Below are 24,673 nucleotides of genomic sequence, written 5' to 3'. Positions count from 1 at the left end.
TGTGTAAGGGTTGGATGTGTGGAGAGTCAATGCAAACAGTCTCTAAGGTACAGATGTTCTCTGAGGTGCAAATAGCTATTTTCTTTGTCAAGTTTAAGTATAAATGGGCTTTAAAGCATATTCTATCTATGTGGGTTGAATAGGATAGAAAACAGTGTGACTTTTGACACATCTGATTCTGTGGTGTCATTCACGAGTTCCTCATCGTCATGATATTTTATAGCTAGTAGTTAGCTAGATAGGGAAGAAGACATGTGTTGCTGAAACTTGAGAGTCTGAATTCCAGTATTGACTGTGTGTGTTTTCCATTTATATTGCTACCTATACGATGACCCCATTCCCCCATGTTACTTACAGGTCATTGAAGCCTGAAATACCACTATAATCATATTGTCTCTCTCCTTCTCTTCCCAGCCTCTCTCAGTGATGGGGTTCCTGACCTTCAAAGCCCAGTGATGCTAGCCATGAATCACTACAACCTCTCCGGGCCCCGGGGGCCTCGACCCCTCTCCAACCTCAGCCAGTGGGACACGGAGATGGTAGGTAGGCCAGATATTAGAGAAGTGGAACAGTAACCGGAAGGTTACTGGTTAAAGTCCCGGTGGCCAGAACTAGCTAATGGAGGGAGGCCGGTTTCACTTCTGTGTGTGTGTGTATGTGTGATGTCCGGTGGTCTGGATAAAATAAGACACCACAAAGACACAGTTCAGATTGTGATTGGACATAAAGTTGTATTGCATATTGCATATTGTATAGGTGGAAATGGAGAGTCTGGCTCACCAGGGGAACCTCACCTCGGACAGGCCTATGTCCGGAGGCCCGATCGCAGCCGCTCTCTCCATGACCCTGGGCGTCATCTCCAACATCGTGGCCTTGTTCATCCTGGCAAACGCCTACTCCCACCAGCGCCGACGCTCCAAAGCCACCTTCCTCCTCTTCGCTAGCTCCCTGGTACTCACAGACTTTTTTGGGCACATCATCCCGGGAGCGCTGGTCCTCCGGCTTTACCTCTCCGGAGGGGTGTTCCCCGAGGCGGTCGCCGCTTCCTCAAACGGCTCGACCGACCCCATGTGCCAGTTCCTGGGTGGATCTATGGTGTTCTTCGGCCTGTGCCCGCTGTTCCTGGGCTGTGCGATGGCCGCCGAGCGCTGTCTGGGTGTCACGCAGCCACTGCTCCACTCCTCCTTAGTTACCACCACCCGTACCAAGCTGTCCCTCTCTGGTATCTGGCTGGTGGCCCTCTGCGTGGCCCTGCTGCCCTGTTTCCAGCTGGGGTCATACACCTACCAGCACCCCAACAGCTGGTGTTTTATCAAGGTCAGTAGCCAGCAGGGCTGGGGTCAATTAGAATTGACAGCTGTCACTTCAGAAAGTGATTTTAATACAAAAATGAAGAAATGGAAAAACGTTTGAAATAAATAGCTTCTACTCCTCCGTTTATTAAGAAGTAATTAAAAATAGATGCTGTTTTTTATGTATTATTTATTGATTTAATTCAATTCAAATTGACCCCAGCCCTGGCAGCCAGATACTGAGCTCCCCTAATGCTTTAGGTTGAACATTCTCAAAGTTCTATGGCAGTTATTTAAACAAAGTTATTTAGCAAAACTACCACCATTAAAACTACCACCAAAAGCTTAATAGAAATAACACTAGTGTACAATAAGACAGGATAAAGTACAGAGTTACATACAACAACGACTAAATGTCTGTCTTCTCCTTCATCAAGGTCTTAGCTAACGACACCCAGGAAGCGGACGTAGCCTTTGTTACGCTCTTCTCCGGGCTGGGCCTGACGTCGCTGGGGTGGCCCTGGTGTGTAACACCATCAGCGGGCTGACCCTGGTTCTGGCCAGGCTGAGACGGAGGCCATCGGGCTACTCATCGTCCCACAGCCACCGCTCAGTGGCCAAGAGCCATGATATAGAGATGGTGGTGCAGCTGGTGGGCATCATGGTCACGTCCTGTATCTGCTGGAGCCCTCTGCTGGTGAGTGGGACAACCTAGGACATGAACAAGTGTAGATGCTGATGCCACTGATTCCATCCACCACACCATGCCTCTTCCCTACGCCCGCTACACATCTAGAAAAAAATCACCCAACAACTATTCCCTACGCCCGCTACACATCTAGAAAAAAATCACCCAGCAGAGACCTCTTCAGTTTGATTCATTTGTACACTGAAAATACACAAGATAGTTTATTTTACACAAAATTATTTGAAAGAAATCGAATTAGGCCGTCAATGCCCCATCAAATAAAATAGGTTGCATGATGCTTCTGGATCAAAGTACAACAATGAACAATTATATCTCTTCTCTTATGCCCCAGATCTTCGGGCTCATGTCGGTGATGCGCTCCTATAGGGGCTCCATTGATAAAGCTGACATGGCCACCTACGAGACGTTGAATTTGATGGGCGTGAGGCTGGCTTCCTGGAACCAGATCCTGGACCCCTGGGTCTATATACTGCTGCGTCGGGCCGTCCTCCGCAAGATCTACCTCATCACCAAGTGCCAGGCCGATTTGAACGGGAGTGTGCTCCGACGCTGGGAGGGGAACTCGTTTCAGAGCAAGAGCTCGGAGAACAGTCCCGTTAACAGGATATGAGATCATAACCAAGCGCCAGGCCAATTTGAAGGGGAGTGTGCTGCTACGCTGGGAGTGGAACCCCTTTCAGAGTAAAAGCTTGGAGAAGAATACAGTCAACAGTATATGACTGTGTGACCGACGGTGTTCGAGTGAATGCCAGAAGAAGACTGCATTAGCCCACTAAGCTAAAGCCTAGTATTGACCAGGGAGCCAAAGCAACTCTTTAGGTCTCAGGCAAGGTTACTCATCATGCAGCGAGCGTGGTCCTTGGTACTTGTGGTGGTCACCGACAGAAAAAGAGGACATTTCTGTTATCCCGTATAGTGAAGGATATGATGCTCTGAAAAATGAGGATTCCATGTTCTTCAGCCATGGCAGTATCTCTCAATCTTCTTTATCACAGTGACTGGCAAGCTAAGATCATCCTCCTTTGGATATCTCTTAAATTAAAACTAGGAATTGAGTACGGACATACCTGGTGTCCGAGTACGGTCTATTGGACCAGTCAGTCTGCATTATCCCACAGATGGAGAGTTGAGAAACACAATACCCCACAGATGGAGAGTTGAGAAACACAATACCCCACAGATGGAGAGTTGGGAAACACAATACCCCACAGATGGAGAGTTGAGAAACACAATACCCCACAGATGGAGAGTTGGGAAACACAATACCCCACAGATGGAGAGTTGGGAAACACACTACCCCACAGATGGAGAGTTGAGAAACACTATACCCCACAGATGGAGAGTTGAGAAACACAATACCCCACAGATGGAGAGTTGAGAAACACACTCGCATAGTGAGTAGGTCAAAGGCTTGAAGCGTATGAAGATGTGCAGCTATATCAGCACAGAGGTTCATCTGAGAGATCAGAAGTTCAAAGCCTAGCTACATATCTTCATGAATAGAATGTAACGCAGAAGAATATCACAATTCATTCAACATATTGGATCTCATTTGTGGAACGTTGATTATTCTGAAGTCTGTTGGTTAAGGTTTAACAATGACATTTTAACATCATCGATGTATAACGATTCCAGAATGACTCCAAAAAAAAACGGAGTTGTATGCCATGTAAATGTTATGCTAAGATTAAGATTGCTTGTTAAGTAAAGGGAGAACTACGATTTTTTCCTGAGCTTCTGATGTATAAAAATGCTACTTCACGTCAAATATTGAACAAGTTATAAATATTTATTGCTTTTCCTCAATTCTCTGGGGACGTGTAAAGAAGTTATGGAACATAATTGAATGTGATGAAATAAAGAAGAATGTTTTGACTGAATTAGATGCCGTTGTTGTCCTTTTTCTTCTCCTCTCCGCCAAGGTATTAAATACAGTATTACAATAATACAGTATGTTCAAACGGTGTACAGTATCCTGAATATACGGTGGAAAAACACACGATGCAAAGAAATCAAATGGTGTAACTGGGTCCATTCTAGTAAACAGTGACGATTATGCTCAAGTGAATTTTCTTTGATAGGAAACTGAAGATAAATGCTGCAGCCTGCTTACCGCCTACGTAGTTCTCTGAAAACGTTCCTCTCACATAACTGTATATTTGACACAGCTTTTAAATCATACGTTTGGAGAAAGGCCAAAGTCAGCAAAACACCAAATTCCCAAAACACATGCAACAACACAAGCCAACCCAGCAAACCAGGACTGAGGGTCATCATAACACCTCATAAAACATCCCTGTTCAGTTCTAAGTCCAACGCTTGATTTATTTATTTCTCAGGGCCCCGCAGTCTTGTCTACAATTCATATATTCTGTCTGACTTGGTCTTTTTTTTCATTCAAATGATAAGATGCTGGAAACTATGCTCGAAATGTGATTCCCATGGGACAAGAGCAAGAAAGGAATGCTGGTTTAGAGTTAGTAAATTAAATAGCAAATTATATCGACCATGGCAGTCAATAAATAACACTCATAGTTCTTTCCTATAAAATGTTTGACTCCAAGCCACACTGAATAAAATTGTGGTAGCCACGTATGTACAATTGAAGTTGGAAGTTTATATACACTTAAGTTGAAGTCATTAAAACTAGTTTTTCAACCACTCCACAAATTTCTTGTTAACAAACTATAGTTTTGGCAAGTCAGTTAGGACATCTACTTTGTGCATGACACAAGTAATTTTTCCAACAATTGTTTACAGACACTTATATTTAATTCACTGTATCACAATTCCAGTGGGTCAGAAGTTTACATACACTAAGTTGACTGTGCCTTTAAACAGCTTGTAAAATTCCAGAAAATTATGTCATGGCTTGAGAAGCTTTTGATAGGCTAATTGACATAATTTGAGTCAATTGGAGGTGTACCTGTGGATGTATTTCAAGGCCTACCTTCAAACTCAGTGCCTCTTTGCATGACATCATGGGAAAATCAAATTAAATCAGCCAAGACCTCAGAAACAATTGTAGACCTCCACAAGTATGGTTCATCCGTGGGAGCAATTTCCAAATGCCTGAAGGTACCACCTTCATCTGTACTAACAATAGTATGCAAGTATAAACACCATGGGACCACGCAGCTGTCATACTGCTGAGGAAGGAGACACATTCTCTCTCTCCTAGAGATGAACGTACTTTGGTGTGAAAAGTGCAAATCAATCACAGAACAACAGCAAAGGACCTTGTGAAGATACTAGAGGAAACAGGTACAAAAGTATCTATATCCACAGTAAAAAATAGTCCTATATCGACATAACCTGAAAGGCCGCTCAGCAAGGAAGAAGCCACTGCTCCTAAACCTCCATAAAAAAGCCAGGCTACGGTTTGCAACTGCACATGGGGACAAAGATTGTACTTTTTGGAGAAATGTCCACTTGTCTGATGAAACAAAAATAGAACTGTTTGGCCATAATGACCATAGTTATGTTTGGAGGAAAAAGAGGGAGGCTTGCAAGCAGAAGAACACCATCCCAACCGTGAAGCACGGGGGTGGCAGCATCATGTTGTAGGGGTGCTTTGCTGCAGGAGGGACTGGTGCACTTCACAACATAAATGACATCATGAGGCAGGAAAAGCATGTGGATATATTGAAGCAACATCTCAAGACATCAGTCAGGAAGTTAAAGCTTGGTCGCAAATGGGTCTTCCGAATGGACATCGACCCCAAACATACTTCCAAAGTTGTGGCAAAATGGCTTAAGGACAACAAAGTCAAGGTATTGGAGTGACCATCACAAAGCCCTGACCTCAATAGAAAATATGTGGGCAGAACTAAAAAAGTGTGTCTGAGCAAGAAGGCCTACAAACCTGACTCAGTTACACCAGCTCTGTCAGGAGGAATGGGCCAAAATTCACCAAATATATTGTGGGAAGCTTGTGGAAGGCTACCCGAAACATTTGACCCAAGTTAAACAATTTAAAGGCAATGCTAGCAAATACTAATTGAGTGTATGTAAACTTCTGACCCACTGGGAATGTGATGAAAGAAAGAAAATCTGAAATAAATAATTCTCTCTACTTAATTCTGACATTTCACATTCATAAAATAAAGTGGTGATCCTAACTGACCTAAGACAGGGAATTGTTACCAGGATTAAAATTTAGGAATTGTGAAAAACTCAGTTTAAATGTATTTGGCTAAGGTGTATGTAAACTTCAGAATTCAACTGTATCTCCACCAGTTTGGATATCTCAAATAACACCTGGCTGTCACCTACTGTAGGCCTAGATATGGCCTAGATATGGCAAACAGTAGGTGGCAGCCAGGTGTTATTTGAGATATCCAAACTGGTGGAGAGAGTGCTGGGTAAAGTGAAGGCTGTGAGGATCACGAGAGGCGGGCTTGTTTAGATTTGTTGTGCTTCTGCAGATCAGAAGGAACGTGTGTTGCGTCTCACCCAATTTGATAACTTTGAAGTGTTGTGTGTGTCTCTTCGGGAATTGGGCACCCCCCGAGGGGGTTATAGCTGGTATCTCGTGAGAAGTGGATTTTGAAGAGATTAAAAATATTCCTGGGGTGATTGATGCACATCGGATGAATTGTGTGATGAATGGTGAAAAAGTGAAGAGTTTATCTGTTCTTTTATTTGTTGATATGGAGACTCCCTACTCAAGTACAGTTGGGGTATATAAACTACAGAGTCAGAGCATTTATCCCAAGACCAATGGAGTGTGGCCATTGTAAAGCTTTTGGTCATGTTTCAAGTGTTTGCAGAAGGGAGAAGCCAAGATGTCCAAGTTGTGGAAAAGATCATATCACGTGTTTTAAAAGTGAGGAAAATGTGACATGTTGCAATTGTGGTGGGAACCATGAAGCTAAGAGAATGAGATGGCCAAATTCAGGACTGTCCAGAACATTTCATATGCACCTGGTGTTGCTGGATTCTTCATCTGTGGGACAATGGCGGACTACAACCACTAAAGGTGTATTGCCGCCACCCACTGGATGAGTTGAAGTACCAAAACAAGGTAAAAAAAAATATTTAAAAAAATCGTCATTATTGCGCGACACCGCGCAGCTCCACGCCCCCAAACAGCGCGACATTACAGTGCCTCCTTCCTTCTCAGGTGAGCGTTTTTAACGATATAGAAAAGGTTGTTGCTTTAGTGTTTGTAAATTAACACAAACGTTCTGCTAGCGATGTATTTAATTGCAGTTATGTGCTGAATTAAACGTCAAAAATATAGTAGCTTACCTTGCTAACCACAGCATCTGGTACGGTCTCTGATCTGGTAGTATCATGCTAGCTATCTTGCCATAAAAATGGCGTCGGCACCGCAGGTTGAAAACAAATTATTTTAGCCCAATTGGTTTGCAGCGTGTTTAATTTAGTTTTAAAACCAAACTACCAAAAGCTGTATGGACAACTGCTTACACATTTGGTGGTAAACAAACAGTTAGTTAGCATAGTTTACCTACACTTCGATTTTTAAATTGTATATATTACCTGCACGTTTTTGTGCAACTGCCTGGTATGTTTACGAATGTTAGCAAGGTAGTTACCGCAGGGGTGTCACGTGGTGTACACGCCTGCCGTACGTCACACTAAAGTTTCACAAATGTTCTTAGAACTGTATATAGTTTTCTTTGCCATGTGTTTATCATGAGGTGGTGCATTGCAGAGAGTGATTTTCAGTGTTTCTGTTACCATGGCTACAGCAGGTGTCACACAGGTGGCAGTTAAAAGACAAGCTCATGGCTATGGCAGCAGAGCCAGTGCCAGATGCAGTCTGGGACGAACGCCAGGCCTATGAAGAGCTCCTGTACTGGGACAGCCTGATACAGCGAGGCCATCGCCTGCTACCACACGACTTTGACAGGTACTGTATCCCTCCAGGGTGAAGTTTCAATGAGGTACAGCTCTAGGGTCCACGTCCCAATCCGAACCTTAAAGGAAAACTCCACCTAAAACTATATTTGGCTATTTGTTTCATTAGTCCATTGTTGATATAATCCCAAGGTGTTTTGCATGTCAGAAATATAGACAAAAACATTCCAAATACAAAAATATAGCCAGTATGATGGATTTGCATTATATGGTGCAAAATGCATCATACCGGCTGTATTTATGTATTTTGAAAGTTATATGTCTAGAAAACTCTATTTCTGACATGCCAAAAAATATTTTGGGACTAAATCAACAACGGACGAAGAGTTTTTGGGTGGCATTTTCCTTTTACCATTAGTGGGGGGAAATGCAAGGGACACTGACCGAAGAGCAGTGCCTTCTCTCATCCATGCCTTTTACTCTTACTCCACCTGGTTATAATAATGTTACATTATGACAACTACAATGTAGTATTTCTACACACTGGGCATTTCAATTCTCTCCAAATGTTGCACTAATCTCTGCCAAAATTGGTCGATGTTGAATCTACAGAGGTAAACTTAGTACTGTAATTGGTTTCTATTCTAACTACTTTGTCTCTCTCCCCTCCCAGATATGAGGAGCTACGCTACTGGTATGACTGTCTCTGTTACGAGGAGGAGCTGAGGCAGTACGATGAGTACATCGCCGCCATACAGGAGATCGAGGAGAACCGACCCCATACTGAGGTTCAAACTTCCACCTCGACCGTTTCTCTCCACGTCAATACAAATTCCCTGTGTGTGTGAATGTAGCGCGGGCTAATGCCTGTCACCTCCGAATGAACACAAGGATTGGAGAATCAGAATTATCCCTAGGTGTTGTGTTGAATTCTACTTGAATTCACCTGTACAGCACAGGAGGCTGGTGAGAGGAGGCTGGTTCATTATAATGGCTGGAATGGAGTGAATGGGATGGTATCAAGCACTTGGAAACTGTTTGTGTTTAATACCAACTCTGTTCTAGCCATTACGATGAGCCGTCCTCCCCTCACCAGCCTCCTCTGCGGTGCATACTATTTATAGGCCAACACGAGCAGCCAATTGCACCTACTGTGATATGTTGAACAAATGGTCCTATGATTTGTTTCCAACATGATGACCATTAATAAAATATTTTATTTCCCCTCTTGCTAAGAGGCATGTAATTGCAGAAGTTGTAGATGATACAGTAACTATAATTTTCCAGTCACAGTTTTTCCCCTCGGTCTATTTGTACTTACTAGTCATACTGGTTTTCCAGATCATTCACACACATCCTATTCCATTGTAACAAATGAAAGCAGTGCTGAGAGCTGGCTCGGTAACTGTATGACCGTGTAACTGACAATTATGGATGAAGACTGCCATGACAATAAAATAACTGTTTAATACCATAATGTTTTATTTAAAGATAACAAACTTTACCCAAAAGCATTAAAGTAAAATAAGCCTGCTTCACATCTAACAGCCAATATAAGGAGAGACTAGAGGAGACAAAACTAGCCTGTATTAGAATTTTGTGTTGTGGAACGAACAGCTGTCTAAAGATGGCTGGGCATTCAAAAAGGCAAGACGCATGGTTGATTTATTACAATGAGAACATAGATTTCAGTTTTCCTTTACAAATCGTTTTCTTACTGTGTGCCCAACTGACCACGACCCACATCTCACGTACCCTTTTCCATCTTACCTTCACTCTTCCAGGCCCCTCCGGTGCGCACGCCTCCCATGCGTATCTTCGTGAGCGACGACCGCCACATGATGGCGAAGCACGCGGCGGTGTACCCATCGTCTGAGGAGCTGGAGGCGGTGCAGACAGTCATCTCCCACGTGGAGTGTGCCCTCAAGACCGTCTCCGACCTGCTGGATGTGGAGGCCGGAGTCGGTGTGGTGCCTGTACCTGTGGAGGGGGCAGAGGAGAGGTAAGAAAGACTGATCAAAGACCCTGGTACTGCAGGACCTATGCCAGGCGGTGTCAGAGGAAAGCTCATAAAATTGTCAGAGACTCCATTCAGCCAAGTCATAGACTGTTCTCTCTGCTATCGCATGGCAAGCGGTACCGGAGCACCAAGTCTAGGACCAAAAGGCTCCTCAACAGCTTCTACCCCCTCCCCCCTTTTGTACACTGCTGTTTATTATCTGTGCATAGTCACTTCACCCCCACCTATGTGTACAAATTACCTCAACTAATCTGTACACCCGCACACTGACTTGGTACCAGTGCCTCCTGTATATAGCCTCGTTATTGTGTTACTTTTTATTATTACTTTTTTACTTTAGTCTACTTGGTAAATATTTTCTTAACTCTTCTTGAACTGCACTGTTGGGCTTGTAAGTAAGCATTTCACGTTAACGTCTACACTTGTTGTATTCGGCGCATGTGACAAATAAAGTTTGATTTGATTTGTTTGGAAACGCTTCCTTCATCATTTCCTTGAGTTATGCACAGATTGATACATGATTGGATAGCTGAGAGCAGGATTAACATCCTATTACTTTCACTAATCCAAGCAATTAAGATGTGACTCTTAGGCTGCAGGTAGATTAGTGGTTAAGAGCGTTTCGTCAGTAACCGAAAGGTTGCTGGTTCGAATCCCCAAGCCGACTAGTTGGTGAAAAAAAAAAATCTGTTGGTGCTCTTGAGCAAGGCACTTAACCCTAATTGCTCCTGTAAGTCATTCTGGATAAGAGCATCTGCTAAAAGTCTAAAATGTCATGAATACTTCAATATAGGAAGGCAAGAAGCATTTTTAGAGAGCGAGAGAAAGTGAAGGATAACAGTATATCTAATCCTGGGTATGTGTGCTTCTTCATATCTTGTAGAATTACTTATTGCATTTGTCTCTGAATAAGCATTTCCTTGGTTCTCCCTCCCCTGTCCCAGTGAGGTGGCTCCCCCCCCAGAGCGTATCCTGCGTGGGGTGATGAGGGTGGGCCTGGTGGCCAAGGGCCTGCTGCTGAAGGGAGACATGGACCTGGAGCTGGTGCTGCTCTGCACTGAGAAACCCACCGTCACCCTGCTCAAGAAGGTGGCTGAGAACCTCTCCACCCAGATTGAGGTAGTGTATCTATTTCGTTGAACCTTTACTCAACCAGGAAGTCCCATTGCGCTCAGAAGACCTCTTTCCCAATGGAGACCGATATCCTTCGATGATGTTAACGTTGTCTCTCTTTGGTGATTTTGAAGTGAGAGTATGAGAGGGACTGAGAGAGTTGCAATAGGACCTATATTTAAAAAGGTATTTTTGGTTGTGAAAGGTGCTGCCTCTATGCTAATATTGTCTCTCTTTCTGTACTGTAAGCCAAAATCCTAACTGATTTATTTTTCCATCATTCCAACTCTACTAAAGCTCGTCACAGAGGACAAGTATGAGGTCACCCAGATCCCAGAGGAGGCGGAGATTGTGATCAAGAGCATCAAGGAGCCCGTCCTGACCCTAACCATTCACCTGACCTCCCCCATGATACGCATGGAGGCTGAGCCAGAGGGTGCCGGAGCTACCACCCCCTGGAGGAACCACCTGGAGGTATGACCCCCCCAGGGACCAGCCTCCCACCTGGCCAGGAGGCTGGGACTACCCAGCACTACCACGGCTGTGTTCAGGGCACAGCGTTGTGGGACGTCTCAGATAGAAATATGATGTAGAGATCTATTTGTGATAGAATTGTGCACCAATAGATATTATGTGTAATACTTCTATCTGCAATGTTTTACAACATTGTGCTTTGCTGAATGTCGGCAGCGCTGGACTGCACTTAACAGCAGGCAACTTCAGATTAGCTACAGCAACAGCTGATGATCTATGTGTTACTATTCACTTAAAGCATGTTACCGTGCAGCTCCCTACTGATCCATACACTGAGACACCATTTAAATACATGATCAGTCAATATAGAGATTAGTGGAACCTGCACAGTGGCTGCTTTAGAACCGATGCCAGTGAACAAACAATCTGATTGGTTCTTCACTGGAGCTCGGAGTTCTTCTATTCGCTGTAATTATTTAACAAAACGGCGACGATCTTCATCGCTACAATGCCTCTTTTAGTCGTTAATAATGCATTGTGTAATAATGTGATTTTAATAACAGTAATGTACGACTTAATTTACAGTTAATTATATTGTTCAAGTTAAGAAATGAAGGCTTTTCTGAGAATGCCAGCCAATGCGCGGATATAGATTTGATTGCATGTGTTTTTAATGCAGAACAGTGTAACGTGAGGCTCGTATTGCAGCAAAACTGATTGGCATGACAGGTAATGTTTTTGGACCCTTCCTTTGACCTGCCTGGTTGAGGAAAGGATATTGAAGGGAAAGTGTATGTGAGTGAGTAATGCATGGGGGTGTATGTGAGAGAGGCAAAGGGGATGAATGTGATCTAATTAAAAGTCAGGAAAAGGGCATTTTGAGTTCAATCCGCTTAAGTAGCTACGTCCTCCAAGAGAATGGCCTTGTCTTGGATCAAGGCCAGATTTGGGTGCTGGGGGAAGTCAAGCTGAAGCCAAGCAGTTATCAGTTTTGCTGCAGTACCGAGCCGACCACAAATGCATTCTGATTCCAACTGCCTTGTACAGGAATTCCAAACCTGATTGATTCTCTCTTACTAAGCCTTCTAGTGTGTCAGTTTTTAGGGACGCTGGACCTTTGACCAACTGGCCTCTCATTCTGTCTCGGAAAGGTGCAGAGCAGCATGACCCAGTTCAGGGGTACTAAGACTAGGCTTGATTAAGACTAAGAAATCCCCCCAGCAAAACTTTACATTGAGAAATATTATGCTCTGGTACCCACTGTGAATCTGATGGCTAGAGTCCACTCATCACTTAGACCTAGCATAGAGTTTTTTGCTACAGGGTGGGTGGGAGGGTGGGTAAATCCATTCTCTATAAATGCGGGGGAGTCCCCTTCAATCAAATTTATTCATAAAGCCCTTTTTACACCAGCCGAGATCACAAAGTGCTGTACAGAAACCCAGTCTAAAACCCCAAACAGCAAGCAATGCAGATGTAGAAGTCCTTGTCCTGCCTTGGGAAAAGCTACCTCCTCCCCGAGCCTCGAGACAGAAACCCCCCCTTGGTCAAACCGTACCTTGTCTTCTTATCCCACCCATCGACCAATAGAAAAGCTAACGGTCGACAGCGATGCGCCGGCGGACGTTCTGGACAGGCAGAAATGCCTAACTGCCTTGGCATCTCTCCGCCACGCCAAGTGGTTCCAGGTTTGCATCCCGTCTTTACTTGTCAAATAAAGTGTTCAAATGTGCCTTTTTATTCTGCCTTGTCCCATAATGAGTTGTGAGTTTGTATGCTCTCACAATGCCTCATTGTTTTCTATGATTTCATTCTGTCTTCCTTGGAACTATATTGCTGTTATTTGCTAGTACAACTGATATTGTAGCTACGTTGTTTTTAAGGGTCCCTACACACTATGTAACCATCGCTCGTTTAGAGGGGTTGGGTTAAATGCACATTTCGTTTGAATACATTAAGTTGTGCAGCTGACTAGGTATCCCCTTTCCTCCTAATTAAGTGTTTGAATACTGCACTAACCTTCCTATGCTACCTCTGGGTGCAATATTCCTGATGACTCAGTACTTACACAACTGGTTCAATTCGACTCTTATCAGGCTTTTCCTTTGTGCTGTCCAGGAATATTAGCCTCGTGAGCTGCCTGCATCATGTAAGCTCGCGGGATCACGCGTCTCGCGAGGCTACTGGAATATTGCACCCCTTTATTTTATTTGCCAGTGCTCTAGGTAGGTAGGTTGTTGGATATCGCACCCTATTTGACTCTGCTCGGCCCGTGCTTGTCTCTCTCAGGCTAAGGTCAACGACCTGAAGTCGGCCGCCATCGTGATCCGTATCATGAGAGACCTGTGTAACCGCGTCCCCACCTGGGCTCCACTCAGAGGATGGGTGAGTCAAGTCAAACTACTATAATACATGTAATATTGACTATAATGATATACATGTCATACAATAAATGATTATATTGGGTGGCAGCGGTGGGATCCAGGTCTGAACTAGGTTCATTATCTTCTGTTCTGTCAAGCCTTTAGAGCTGCTGTGTGAGAAGGCCATTGGAACATGTGATCGGCCAATGGGAGCAGGAGAGTCTTTCCGCAGAGTTCTCGAGTGCTTGGCGTCTGGAATCCTGATGGCCGGTAAGTCTTTTATCCATGAAGACCTGTATTGGGTAAATAGAGAAAATATAGGGCCTAGAGCATAGCCTTGCTGAACACCTCTCAGAATAATGTAGAAATGACGTCCACCAAATTAAACTAATTCAAATGTTCTTCTGTTTTTCAAAGACGGTCCGGGTATCAAGGACCCTTGTGAGAAGGAGAAGGTGGACGCCATCAGCCACCTGGACACTCAGCAACGTGAGGACATTACACAGAGTGCCCAGGTAAAACAGGCTTCAGTTTCATTTGGTTAGGTGAAATATTTATGCCTATAACGTTCCAGGTAGAATTGTAACAAATGGAGCTGACATGATTCCCTACTCTACTTGAAAAACAATAATATCTGTTCTACACAAGATTTTTTTCGCTGAAAGTCCTGTTATGTTGCGTCCTTAACACGCCCCAGGTAGAATATCAAATATCAATTGTTATTCTCTCCCATGTGCTTCCTTTTGTGATAGAACACAGTCAATGTTTGTTTTTCCCTGTCAGCATGCCCTAAGGTTGGCTGCGTTCGGACAGCTGTACAAGGTGCTAGGGATGGATTCCCTGCCTGCCAGGGAACCAAGGAGGACCATAGGACCAGGTCTCAGAAACTACGGTTGTTAGTATCTCCTCCGTTTTTGGCGATCTTCCTGGCCTGTCCCATGCTTCTCAAATGTGACTTTCATATTAGCTGTCTAGTAGTAGTCTTGATGTGTTGTGAATTTGAACTTTTCCTGAACCTTGTCCCTTTTCAATGTCCCTACCAGCTCAGATCCTGGCCAGTTCCACCTACCCTCCCAAGAGACCTCATGATGCTGCGGACAAAGGGGGAGATGACAGCAAGAAGAGGAAGTCTCAGAAGTTCCAGAAATATCCAAAATTTCCTAGGAAGTCGTGTATGTATCCGAAGTGGTCTTCGAATGGGATATTTTGTAGCTATTCTACCATTGAGGCTGTTTCTGAGGAGGTTACATTTGTTCCTGTTCTGATATGCTCTCTCCCTCTTTCTCCCCCATCTATTTATTTCTCACTATCTCTCCCTGTCTCTCTTTCTGTCACCCTCCCTTCCCCCAGCCACAGAAGAGAAGCCTGGGGACTCTCCTATGGCCATGAACGCCTGATGCGTCTCAACCAGCACAAGCCTGGTCTGCAGTACCGTCTGACGGGTCAGAGCGGTCCAGTGCACTTCCCGGTGTTCACCATGTCTGTAGACGTGGACGGCGATACATACGAGGCCTCAGGGCCGTCCAAACGCACCGCCAAACTCCACCTAGCTGCCAAGGTAAGGGGTTGTATGCCTAGGCAAAAACATGCTAGCTGTACCAATAGACTTCCAGTCATTGCGCTAACACTAGTTAGCATTAGCGTGCAAATCTACCTGCAAGTTCCTTCATACTGCACGTAGAAATGGTACCACGACTCTGGGTAACTAGACACATCTCGCACTATCCCTTTAATATGATGTTTAACTGGTACAACACAAGATGGTCCCTGGAATCAAATGTTACTCTCTTTGAAAGAAAGAGTGGTGTTTCTCCTCTCTCTGTAACCTTCGCTTGCTTTCATCAAAGTGTTATGTCGTTGTTCTCCAAGAATGTAATCCACTGGTTTTGCATTGAATGCCTTGTCGTCTGTATTGACTGTTTATAATGGCTGCCGTTCACCAAGTCCTCTCTCTCTCTGTCCGTCTCAGGTCCTGCAGAAGTTGGGCCTGCCCACTGGGGCGGATGTGAAGATTGAACCAGGCGAAGAGGGAGGAGCCAACGTACCATCCACACCGACAGCAAGTGATGCGTCTATGGCATCTGACGAGGTAGTCATTCTCTCTATGTTCTCTGGCTTTTCCCTGTTACTTTTTAAAATGGTTGACTTGATATACTTTCATAAAGCAGCACAAAGCATTGCTACTGTACCTGTAGACTTCCAGTCATTGTGCTAACGATAGTTAGCATTAGCTTGTGAAACCACCACTTCCTTCATTCCTATTGCATGTAACAACATAAAAATGGTATCCGTGAGTTTATCTGCCTTTGGGTACGTAGAACAAGGTCTTAAATGCCAGAATCTCACAGTATACTTTCATAAAGCAGTTATGTTGCAATAGAGTTGTTGTTGATGATGATCATTGGACTTGACTGTTCTGCTATGTCTTCCATACTATCAGAACGGTCCCATCCTCACTAAGCACGGGAAGAACCCTGTGATGGAGCTGAACGAGAAGAGACGCAGCCTGAAGTACGAGCTCTCTGCTGAGACCGGGGGCAGCCATGACAAGTGCTTCGTCATGGAGGTCAGTCAGTGGCAGATGGGCGGGGTTTGCACGCTTGGGACAATTCTATTGATTCGTTGCGCAAGGATTTGGAAACTACAGTAGATGAATAACCAGTAAGGTCGGGGCTCGTTTCAACAAAGCATCTCAGAGTCAAAGTAGTGATCTAGGATCAGGTCCCCCATGTTTATGTAGAATCTTATTCATTACGATCCTAGATCAGCACTACCACTCTGAGACGCTTTATGAATATGGGCCCAGATGTAGTTGAGAGAGCAGGATGTGGAAACACAGTAACCAGCATGTGTCTCTGTGTTACCACCTCCGCCACTCACAGGTGGAGGTAGATGGACAGAAGTTCAAAGGTCGAGGCTCCAACAAGAAGGAGGCCAAAGCCTACGCAGCCTTAGCTGCTTTGGACAAACTTTTCCCAGAGGGGGCGGGGCCCTACTATAACCCTCACTCTGACCCCAAGAAGAAGAAACCAGTCACATACACTTCCATGGTAAGACATGATATAAACTCAGCAAAAAAAGACATGTCCTCTCACTGTCAACTGTGTTTATTTTCAGCAAACTTAACGTGTAAATATTTATATGAACATAAGATTCAACAACTGAGATATAAACTGAACAAGTTCCACAGACATGTGACTAACAGAAATGGAATAATGTGTCCCTGAACAATTGGGGGGGTCAAAATCAAAAGTAACATTCAGTATCTGGTGTGACCACCAGCTGCATTAAGTACTGCAGTGCATCTCCTCATGGACTGCACCAGATTTGCCAGTTCTTGTTGTGAGATGTTACCCCACTCTTTCACCAAGGCACCTGCAAGTTCCCGGGACATTTCTGTGGGGAATGGCTCTAGCCCTCACCCTCCGATCCAACAGGTCCCAGATGTGCTCAATGGGATTGAGATCTGGGCTCTTCGCTGGCCTTGGCAGAACACTGACCTTCCTGTCTTGCAGGAAATCATGTACAGAACAAGCTGTATGGCTTGTGGCATTGTCATGCTGGAGGGTCATGTCAGAATGAGCCTGCAGGAAGGGTACCACATGAGGGAGGAGGATGTCTGCCTGCAATGACAACCAGCTCAGTCCGATGATGCTGTGACACACTGCCCCAGACCATGACGGACCCTCCACCTCCAAATCGATCCTGCTCCTGAGTGTAGGCCTTGGTGTAACGCTCATTCCTTCGATGATTAACACGAATCCGACCATCTCCCCTGGTGAGACAAAACCGCGACTCGTCACTGAAGAGCACTTTTTGCCGGTCCTGTTTGGTCCAGCGACTGGGCTTGTGCCCATAGGCGACGTTGTTGCCGGTGATGTCTGGTGAGGACCTGCCCTACAACAGGCCTACAAGCCCTCAGTTCAGCCTATTGCAGACAGTCTGAGCACTGATGGAGGGATTGTGCGTTCCTCGTGTAACTCGGGCAGTGGTTGTTGCCATCATGTATCTGTCCCACAGGTGTGATGTTCAGATGTACCGATCCTGTGCAGGTGTTGTTACATGTGGTCTGCCACTGCGAGGACGATCAGCTGTCCGTGCTGTCTTAGGTGTCTCGCAGTACGGACATTGCAATTTATTGTACTGGCCACATCTGCAGTCCTCATGCCTCCTTGCAGCATGCCTAAGGCACGTTCACGCAGATGAGCAGGGACCCTGGGCATCTTTCTTTTGGTGTTTTTCAGAGTCAGTAGAAAGGCCTCTAGTGTCCTAAGTTTTCATAACTGTGACCTTAATTTCCTTAATTGCCGTCTGTCAGTGTCTTAACGACCTTTCCACAGGTCCATGTTCATTAATTGTTTATGGTTCATTGAACCAGCATGGGAAACAGTGTTTAAAGCCTTTACAATGAAGATCTGTGAAGTTATTTGGAATTTTACAAACTAAAAGGCAGGGTCCTGAAAAGGGGACGTTTCTTTTTTTTGTGCTGAGTTTATCTTTCGTACACACACTGTAATGCACCTCACAATACTATAGAATCATGACTAGGAATAGCCATTAATTAATCCACACACACACACCATGATTAGGAACCCTTTAGTGACCTTTGACCCTCCCTCAACAGCATATCCCAGGCTTTGGCACTATTCGAGGCATTCCAACCGACACGGAGCCTAACAACCGGGGCCGTGGGCGAGGCAGGGGTCGAGGAAAGCCTACGACTGGCAGCAGCTACAACCAAAGTAGGACGCTTCACTTGGACTGTCTCTCAGGATCTAGACGGGCCTTAAGGTCTTTAAGAGCATGTTCTCACAGAGATGAGGTTGTCAGAAAATCATTCAAATGTGGCTTATTTTAGATTATTTAGTAAATAAGTTAATGATTAGACAATAAGCCTTTAGTCGGACTGTTCTAGAGAGCTTGTTAGGAAATCGTCCAACTCTTTTGGGCTCCTTTGCGTTAAGGTAATCAATGTATATCTCTTTTCTTGTTAACAGCAAGCTACCGTTATGGAAGCAGTGCTGGCTCTGGTTATCGTAAGTGTCTTCTCCACACTGTTGTCAAGGGAACTAATGAGTGATAGGTTAGGTGTGTTCATTTGTGTTTGGTAACTTATCTATTTAGCCTTATCTATTCTATAGCCACTATAGTCTATTGAGTCACTGGTACCCATTTTAATTCCTTCAAAAGTACTTCCTTCCTTCAAGTATAATCACTAGAAATCCATGAATTAGATAGCCATGTGCCCCCCTTGCATCACCTGTATAATCATGTGTAATGATTGAATTAGTGATTAGGCCTACTTCAAAGAAGGGAGGAATGGGGCCCCAGAAGTGGGATAAGAGGGCCCTGTCTGCTAGCTTTGCTTTCTGTCCTCCTTGGCCTCTAAGTTGAGTCTTAACACTTACACATTGCTTCTTTTATTTAAACCCTAGCATCTCTCTCCATCATGTTGACTTAAATGATAGGGCTGGGCTGCAACACAATGTTGAGCATTTGTCATAATAATAATAATAATGTACACTGCTCCAAAAAATAAAGGGAACACTAAAATAACACATCCTAGATCTGAATGAATAAATATTCTTATTAAATACTTTTTCTTTACATAGTTGAATGTGCTCACAACAAAATCACACAATTATCAATGGAAATCAAATTTATCAACCCATGGAGGTCTGGATTTGGAGTCACACTCAAAATTAAAGTGGAAAACCACACTACAGGCTGATCCAACTTTGATGTAATGTCCTTAAAACAAGTCAAAATGAGGCTCAGTGGTGTGTGTGGCCTCCACGTGCCTGTATGACCTCCCTACAACATCTGGGCATTCTCCTGATGAGGTGGAGGATGGTCTCCTGAGGGATCTCCTCCCAGACCTGGACTAAAGCATCCGTCAACTCCTGGACAGTCTGTGGTGCAACATGGCGTTGGTGGATGGAGTGAGACATGATGTCCCAGATGTGCTCAATTGGATTCAGGTCTGGGGAACGGGCGGGCCAGTCCATAGCATCAATGCCTTCCTCTTGCAGGAACTGCTGACACACTCCATCCACATGAGGTCTAGCATTGTCTTGCATTAGGAGGAACCCAGGGCCAACCGCACCAGCATATGGTCTCACAAGGGGTCTGAGGATCTCATCTCGGTACCTAATGGTAGTCAGGCTACCTCTGGCGAGCACATGGAGGGCTGTGCGGCCCCCCCAAAGAAATGCCACCCCACATCATGACTGACCCACCGCCAAACCGATCATGCTGGAGGATGTTGCACGTTCTCCACAGGGTCTCCAGACTCTGTCACGTCTGTCACGTGCTCAGTGTGAATCTGCTTTCATCTGTGAAGAGCACAGGGCGCCAGTGGCGAATTTGCAAAAATTGGTGTTCTCTGGCAAATGCCAAACGTCCTGCACGGTGTTGGGCTGTAAGCACAACCCCCACCTGTGGACGTTGGGCCCTCATACCACCCTCATGGAGTCTGTTTCTGACCGTTTGAGCAGACACATGCACATTTGTGGCCTGCTGGAGGTCATTTTGCAGGGCTCTGGCAGTGCTCCTCCCTGCACAAAGGCGGAGGTAGCAGTCCTGCTGCTGGGTTGTTGCCCTCCTACAGCCTCCTCCACGTCTCCTGATGTACCGGCCTGTCTCCTGGTAGTGCCTCCGTGCTCTGGACACTACGCTGACAGACACAGCAAACCTTCTTGCCACTGCTCGCATTGATGTGCCATCCTGGATGAGCTGCACTACCTGAGCCACTTGTGTGGGTTGTAGACTCCGTCTCATGCTACCACTGGAGTGAAAGCACCGCCAGCATTCAAAAGTGACCAAAACATCAGCCAGGAAGCATAGGAACTGAGAAGTGGTCTGTGGTCACCACCTGCAGAACCACTTCTTTATTGGGGGTGTCTTGCTTATTGCCTATAATTTCCACCTGTTGTCTATTCCATTTGCACAACAGCATGTGAAATATATTGTCAATCAGTGTTGCTTCCTGAGTGGACAGTTTGATTTCACAGAAGTGTGATTGACTTGGAGTTACATTGTGTTGTTTAAATGTTCCCTTTATTTTTTGAGCTGTGTATAATAAGACAAATTAAAAGGAAAATAAACAGTATTTTTACTTCCTATTTGAAGTTGTTTGGCTGAGATCACTATACATTTCTCAGTTTTTCTCAAAAGATATCCACTTCAAAGCATTTGCTAAGTGTTCCCTCCAACCAATACTAAATGTCCCCCTTTCACCAATCACACTATCGTAACTTCATTGTCCATCTCTCCCTCAGACAATCTGTACAGTATGGGTGCAACAGAGGCTGCTTCCACAACAACCACCTCCACCGGTGATGCCTCCACAGAAGCAGATGCCAGCGGCAACACCACCGGCTACGGCACCTTCTACCCCGAATCATCCTACACCACACCGGCCATAACCGCCTCCGCCACCTCGGCCGCCATGACCGCCCAAGCCCAGGTCGGTGCATCTTCCCTGGGTGACTACCAGTCGGTGCCCCCTCCCCTGGACCAGCAGAGCCCCTATAGTTATGGCTATGGAGGGGATAAGAAGAGTCTGCTGACTGCAGCTCAGTCTCAAGCCCAACAGACCCAGCAACAACAGGTGGACTACTCTATGTACAGTACAGCCTACCCCAGCTCTGTCACCGGGGGCCAAATGTACAGTTACGGTGAGTGGGGATTCGGTGAGTGGAAATCTATATAAGGGGCCAAAGGGGGCCCCTACCGCCACACACACTCATACACGCATTCATATACCGGTAACTGCTCGACGTAACAGTGCCTTCAGAAAGTGTTCTGACAGATGATGATGATAATAATGTGTGGGGTTCAGAGATGAGGAAGTCATTCAAAAATCATGTTAAACACCATTATTGCACACAGTGAGTCCATGCAACTTATTAAATACTGGAATGTAATTTAGCCTTGTCATAACAAAGGGGTTGAATACTTATTAGCTCAAGACATTTCAGCTCTTCAAATGTTTACATTTCTAAAAACATAATTCCACTTTGACATTATAGGGTATTGTGTATAGGCCAGTGACAAACAAATTCATGTTTATTCGATTTTAGATTCAGGCTGTAACACAACAACATGTGAAAAGGGTCAAGGAGTGGGTATACTTTCTGAAGGCACTGTATGTGTGTGTATACTAATATATAGATTTTTATCTGGTATTATTTCTGATATTGGTTCTGTCTTTAGTCACTTGATATCCAAATGTGGTCTTAATAATGGTTTAAAGAGTGTTAGTAGAGCATCTGATTGGTTGATTATTTAATTCCTTGTTCTTATTGATGTTTCATTGGTCCGTAGGCTACGGCAACCAATCGAGCTTCAGCATGTATGGGAACGCCTCCTCCCAGGGCTATGGGGCGGCTGCTACTCCCCAGACCCAGCAGACCTCCTACCCCACGGCATACGGAAACATGAACTATCAGTACAAATAGGGGTACCACACACACACCACGTCCCTCTCTCAAGCCCCCACCAACCCTCCAAAGCATTCCCCCAGCGGAAAAGAAGACCCTCGTGTCTTTCTCTACTTTCATTATATGGATCTAATATTGATGAATCCTAAACCCTCAAGTCATTTTCACCATCACTTTATTTCATAAACCAGACTATCTATTTCTTTTTTTTACCATGTGGTAAATGTAACCTACATGTGTCTAACAAGTAGTTCAGTTCTGTATAGGGATTACAAGAAGGAGATGATAATAATAGCGCTTTCAGGATGATGCTATCTTGGGTCATAGATGTCTTGTTTTGTTCAAGTTTCTTTCTTTTTTTTTTCTGCTTCTTTTTTAGACTTTTTCTGTTTTTCTGTTGTCAAGCCACCCGAGGTTGAATGTGAATGTAAACGGAGAATCTGTTCTTATTTCAAAGACATGTTTTCTTTACATTTTTATTTTCGATTTTTCATTTGAATCACTTATGTTTTAACTGTTATTATATTAACCAGCAGTGTGGTAAAAAAAACAACAAGTTGACAGTAACTTGGATTTTTATGTGAAAGAGCAATGGAAATGTGTTAATTGCTGTTTCATTGGAAGGTTTCGGTAAAAGGCTTGTATCTGGTTGTTTGTAAGAATAAATTACTTTTATTTTGGAGCAAAATGTCATAATTTACATACACTGACCACTGTTTTTCAGACCTGGGTTTAAATACTATTTTAAATAATTTCAAATACTTTTATCTGTGTTTGATTAAGCTTGCCTGTTGCAATGCAAACAATAGAAATGTCCCAAAAGTGCAAACTCAAACTCCAGGCAGCCTAAAGCAAACGCTCAATGTATTTGAAAGGTATCAAGTAGTTATTGAACCCATGTCTGTGTTTAGGCTTCTCCACATGGCGACCAATCCCCTCACATGTTTTCATGCTGCGAGCCAACTTGTTATTTATTATCTTTAGTTCTGTATTAAATATAGACTAAATCCTATAGTTGACCTGACTGGCAGTGGTTACATTTTAAATCCCTAGAAAGACTATGCTCATCTTGAGCATCACTTTAAAATACCAGGGATGTTCATCACAAGTAACATTACGATGCCGATTATGGCTCATGCATTGTGAGCCAATGACCCAAATGCTTTCTCTGAAGGTATGCTATGCTTTATTTTCTACTCTTAGCCAATAGCCACTGAATGCACTTCATCATTGTGGTTCTAGAGCCTGGCCTACCATACCCCACTGTATGTACTATAGCTAGAATAGTTTATTTGTAACTTACAACTATCAGTTAATCATTCTTCAAAAACCATATGACATAAATGGAAAAACATCCATTGTGGTGTACATTTTACATTAAATGTAGCCCCATATACATGCAATATTGTTTTATTCACAGCTTTTTCCCACAATTCTGATAAACCTCCATACATATTCTCTGTCCTGTTCTACTACTTACGGGGTGTCAAACTCATTCTATGAAGGGCCTATTGTCTGCTGTTTTTGTTGTTTAAGACCTAGACTACCAGGTGGGGCAAGTTCCTTACTAATTAGTGACCTTTAATAACATCAATCAAGTAAAAGGAGGAAAGAACCCACAGCTTAACATGGAATCAGTTTGAGCAGAGAGGAAGAGGTGACGCGAGAGGGATAACGGCCCAAAATCTGTTTTCTCCATCAGGTGGTGTTTTTTCCTCGCCAAGCCAGTCGTTTTTGTGTGGAGGTCAATGAGTGTCGAATTTGGTTAACAAAAAATGTAATGGCTTATTTGCTGCTGTGGCTTATTTGATCTAATGTACGTTTTTGTAATGTTTATGTTGTTCTGAGTCTACCGATATAAGTAGGACAGGTAACATCCTGGCAAATTTGAGAAAAAAACACTATTTGAGTTTAACAAACGGATCAATCACTCGCCACCAGCATTTTCTATTGAACTGTGATTGTGTCTGCTGCAAACATGTAGACCATGTAAGTCCCTCCTGTGTTTCACAGCTGTGATTGGATAAGTTTAAAGTAGCATTGAAAAAGTCATCAATATAGATATCTACAGTGCCTTGCGAAAGTATTCGGCCCCCTTGAACTTTGCAACCTTTTGCCACATTTCAGGCTTCAAACATAAAGATATAAAACTGTATTTTTTGTGAAGAATCAACAACAAGACACAATCATGAAGTGGAATGACATTTATTGGATATTTCAAACTTTTTTAACAAATCAAAAACTGAAAAATTGGGCGTGCAAAATTATTCAGCGTCTTTACTTTCAGTGCAGCAAACTCTCTCCAGAAGTTCAGTGAGGATCTCTGAATGATCCAATGTTGACCTAAATGACTAATGATGATAAATACAATCCACCTGTGTGTAATCAAGTCTCCGTATAAATGCAGGTCCGAGATACTGTTGTGAAGAAGT

General features: G+C 44.1%; 2 protein-coding genes across 2 annotated transcripts; both read left to right on the top strand.

Annotated features, from left to right (window-relative positions):
• The first annotated feature begins 510 nt into the window (after positions 1–510).
• On the top strand, positions 511–3,871 carry ptger1a (prostaglandin E receptor 1a (subtype EP1)). The gene is given in 5 exon segments (XM_064962436.1): positions 511–539; positions 757–1,317; positions 1,730–1,802; positions 1,805–1,989; positions 2,333–3,871. Coding segments are annotated over 5 exon segments (1,101 nt in total). The 5' UTR covers positions 511–536; the 3' UTR covers positions 2,612–3,871.
• Positions 3,872–7,062: 3,191 nt separating this feature from the next.
• Positions 7,063–23,253, top strand: ilf3a (interleukin enhancer binding factor 3a). The gene is given in 21 exon segments (XM_064962427.1): positions 7,063–7,126; positions 7,719–7,879; positions 8,501–8,615; positions 9,612–9,829; positions 10,792–10,966; positions 11,258–11,467; positions 13,030–13,122; positions 13,724–13,819; positions 13,956–14,067; positions 14,215–14,312; positions 14,581–14,692; positions 14,841–14,969; positions 15,148–15,186; positions 15,189–15,355; positions 15,767–15,886; positions 16,238–16,363; positions 16,680–16,847; positions 18,422–18,539; positions 18,795–18,833; positions 21,078–21,491; positions 22,126–23,253. Coding segments are annotated over 20 exon segments (2,808 nt in total). The 5' UTR covers positions 7,063–7,126; positions 7,719–7,754; the 3' UTR covers positions 22,260–23,253.
• Positions 23,254–24,673: the final 1,420 nt, after the last annotated feature.

Source organism: Oncorhynchus masou, chromosome 5 (assembly GCF_036934945.1).
Source record: "Oncorhynchus masou masou isolate Uvic2021 chromosome 5, UVic_Omas_1.1, whole genome shotgun sequence".
NCBI lineage: Eukaryota > Metazoa > Chordata > Actinopteri > Salmoniformes > Salmonidae > Oncorhynchus > Oncorhynchus masou.
The sequence above is the reverse complement of the archived record's forward strand: the minus strand, read 5'-3'. Positions and strand labels throughout refer to the sequence as shown.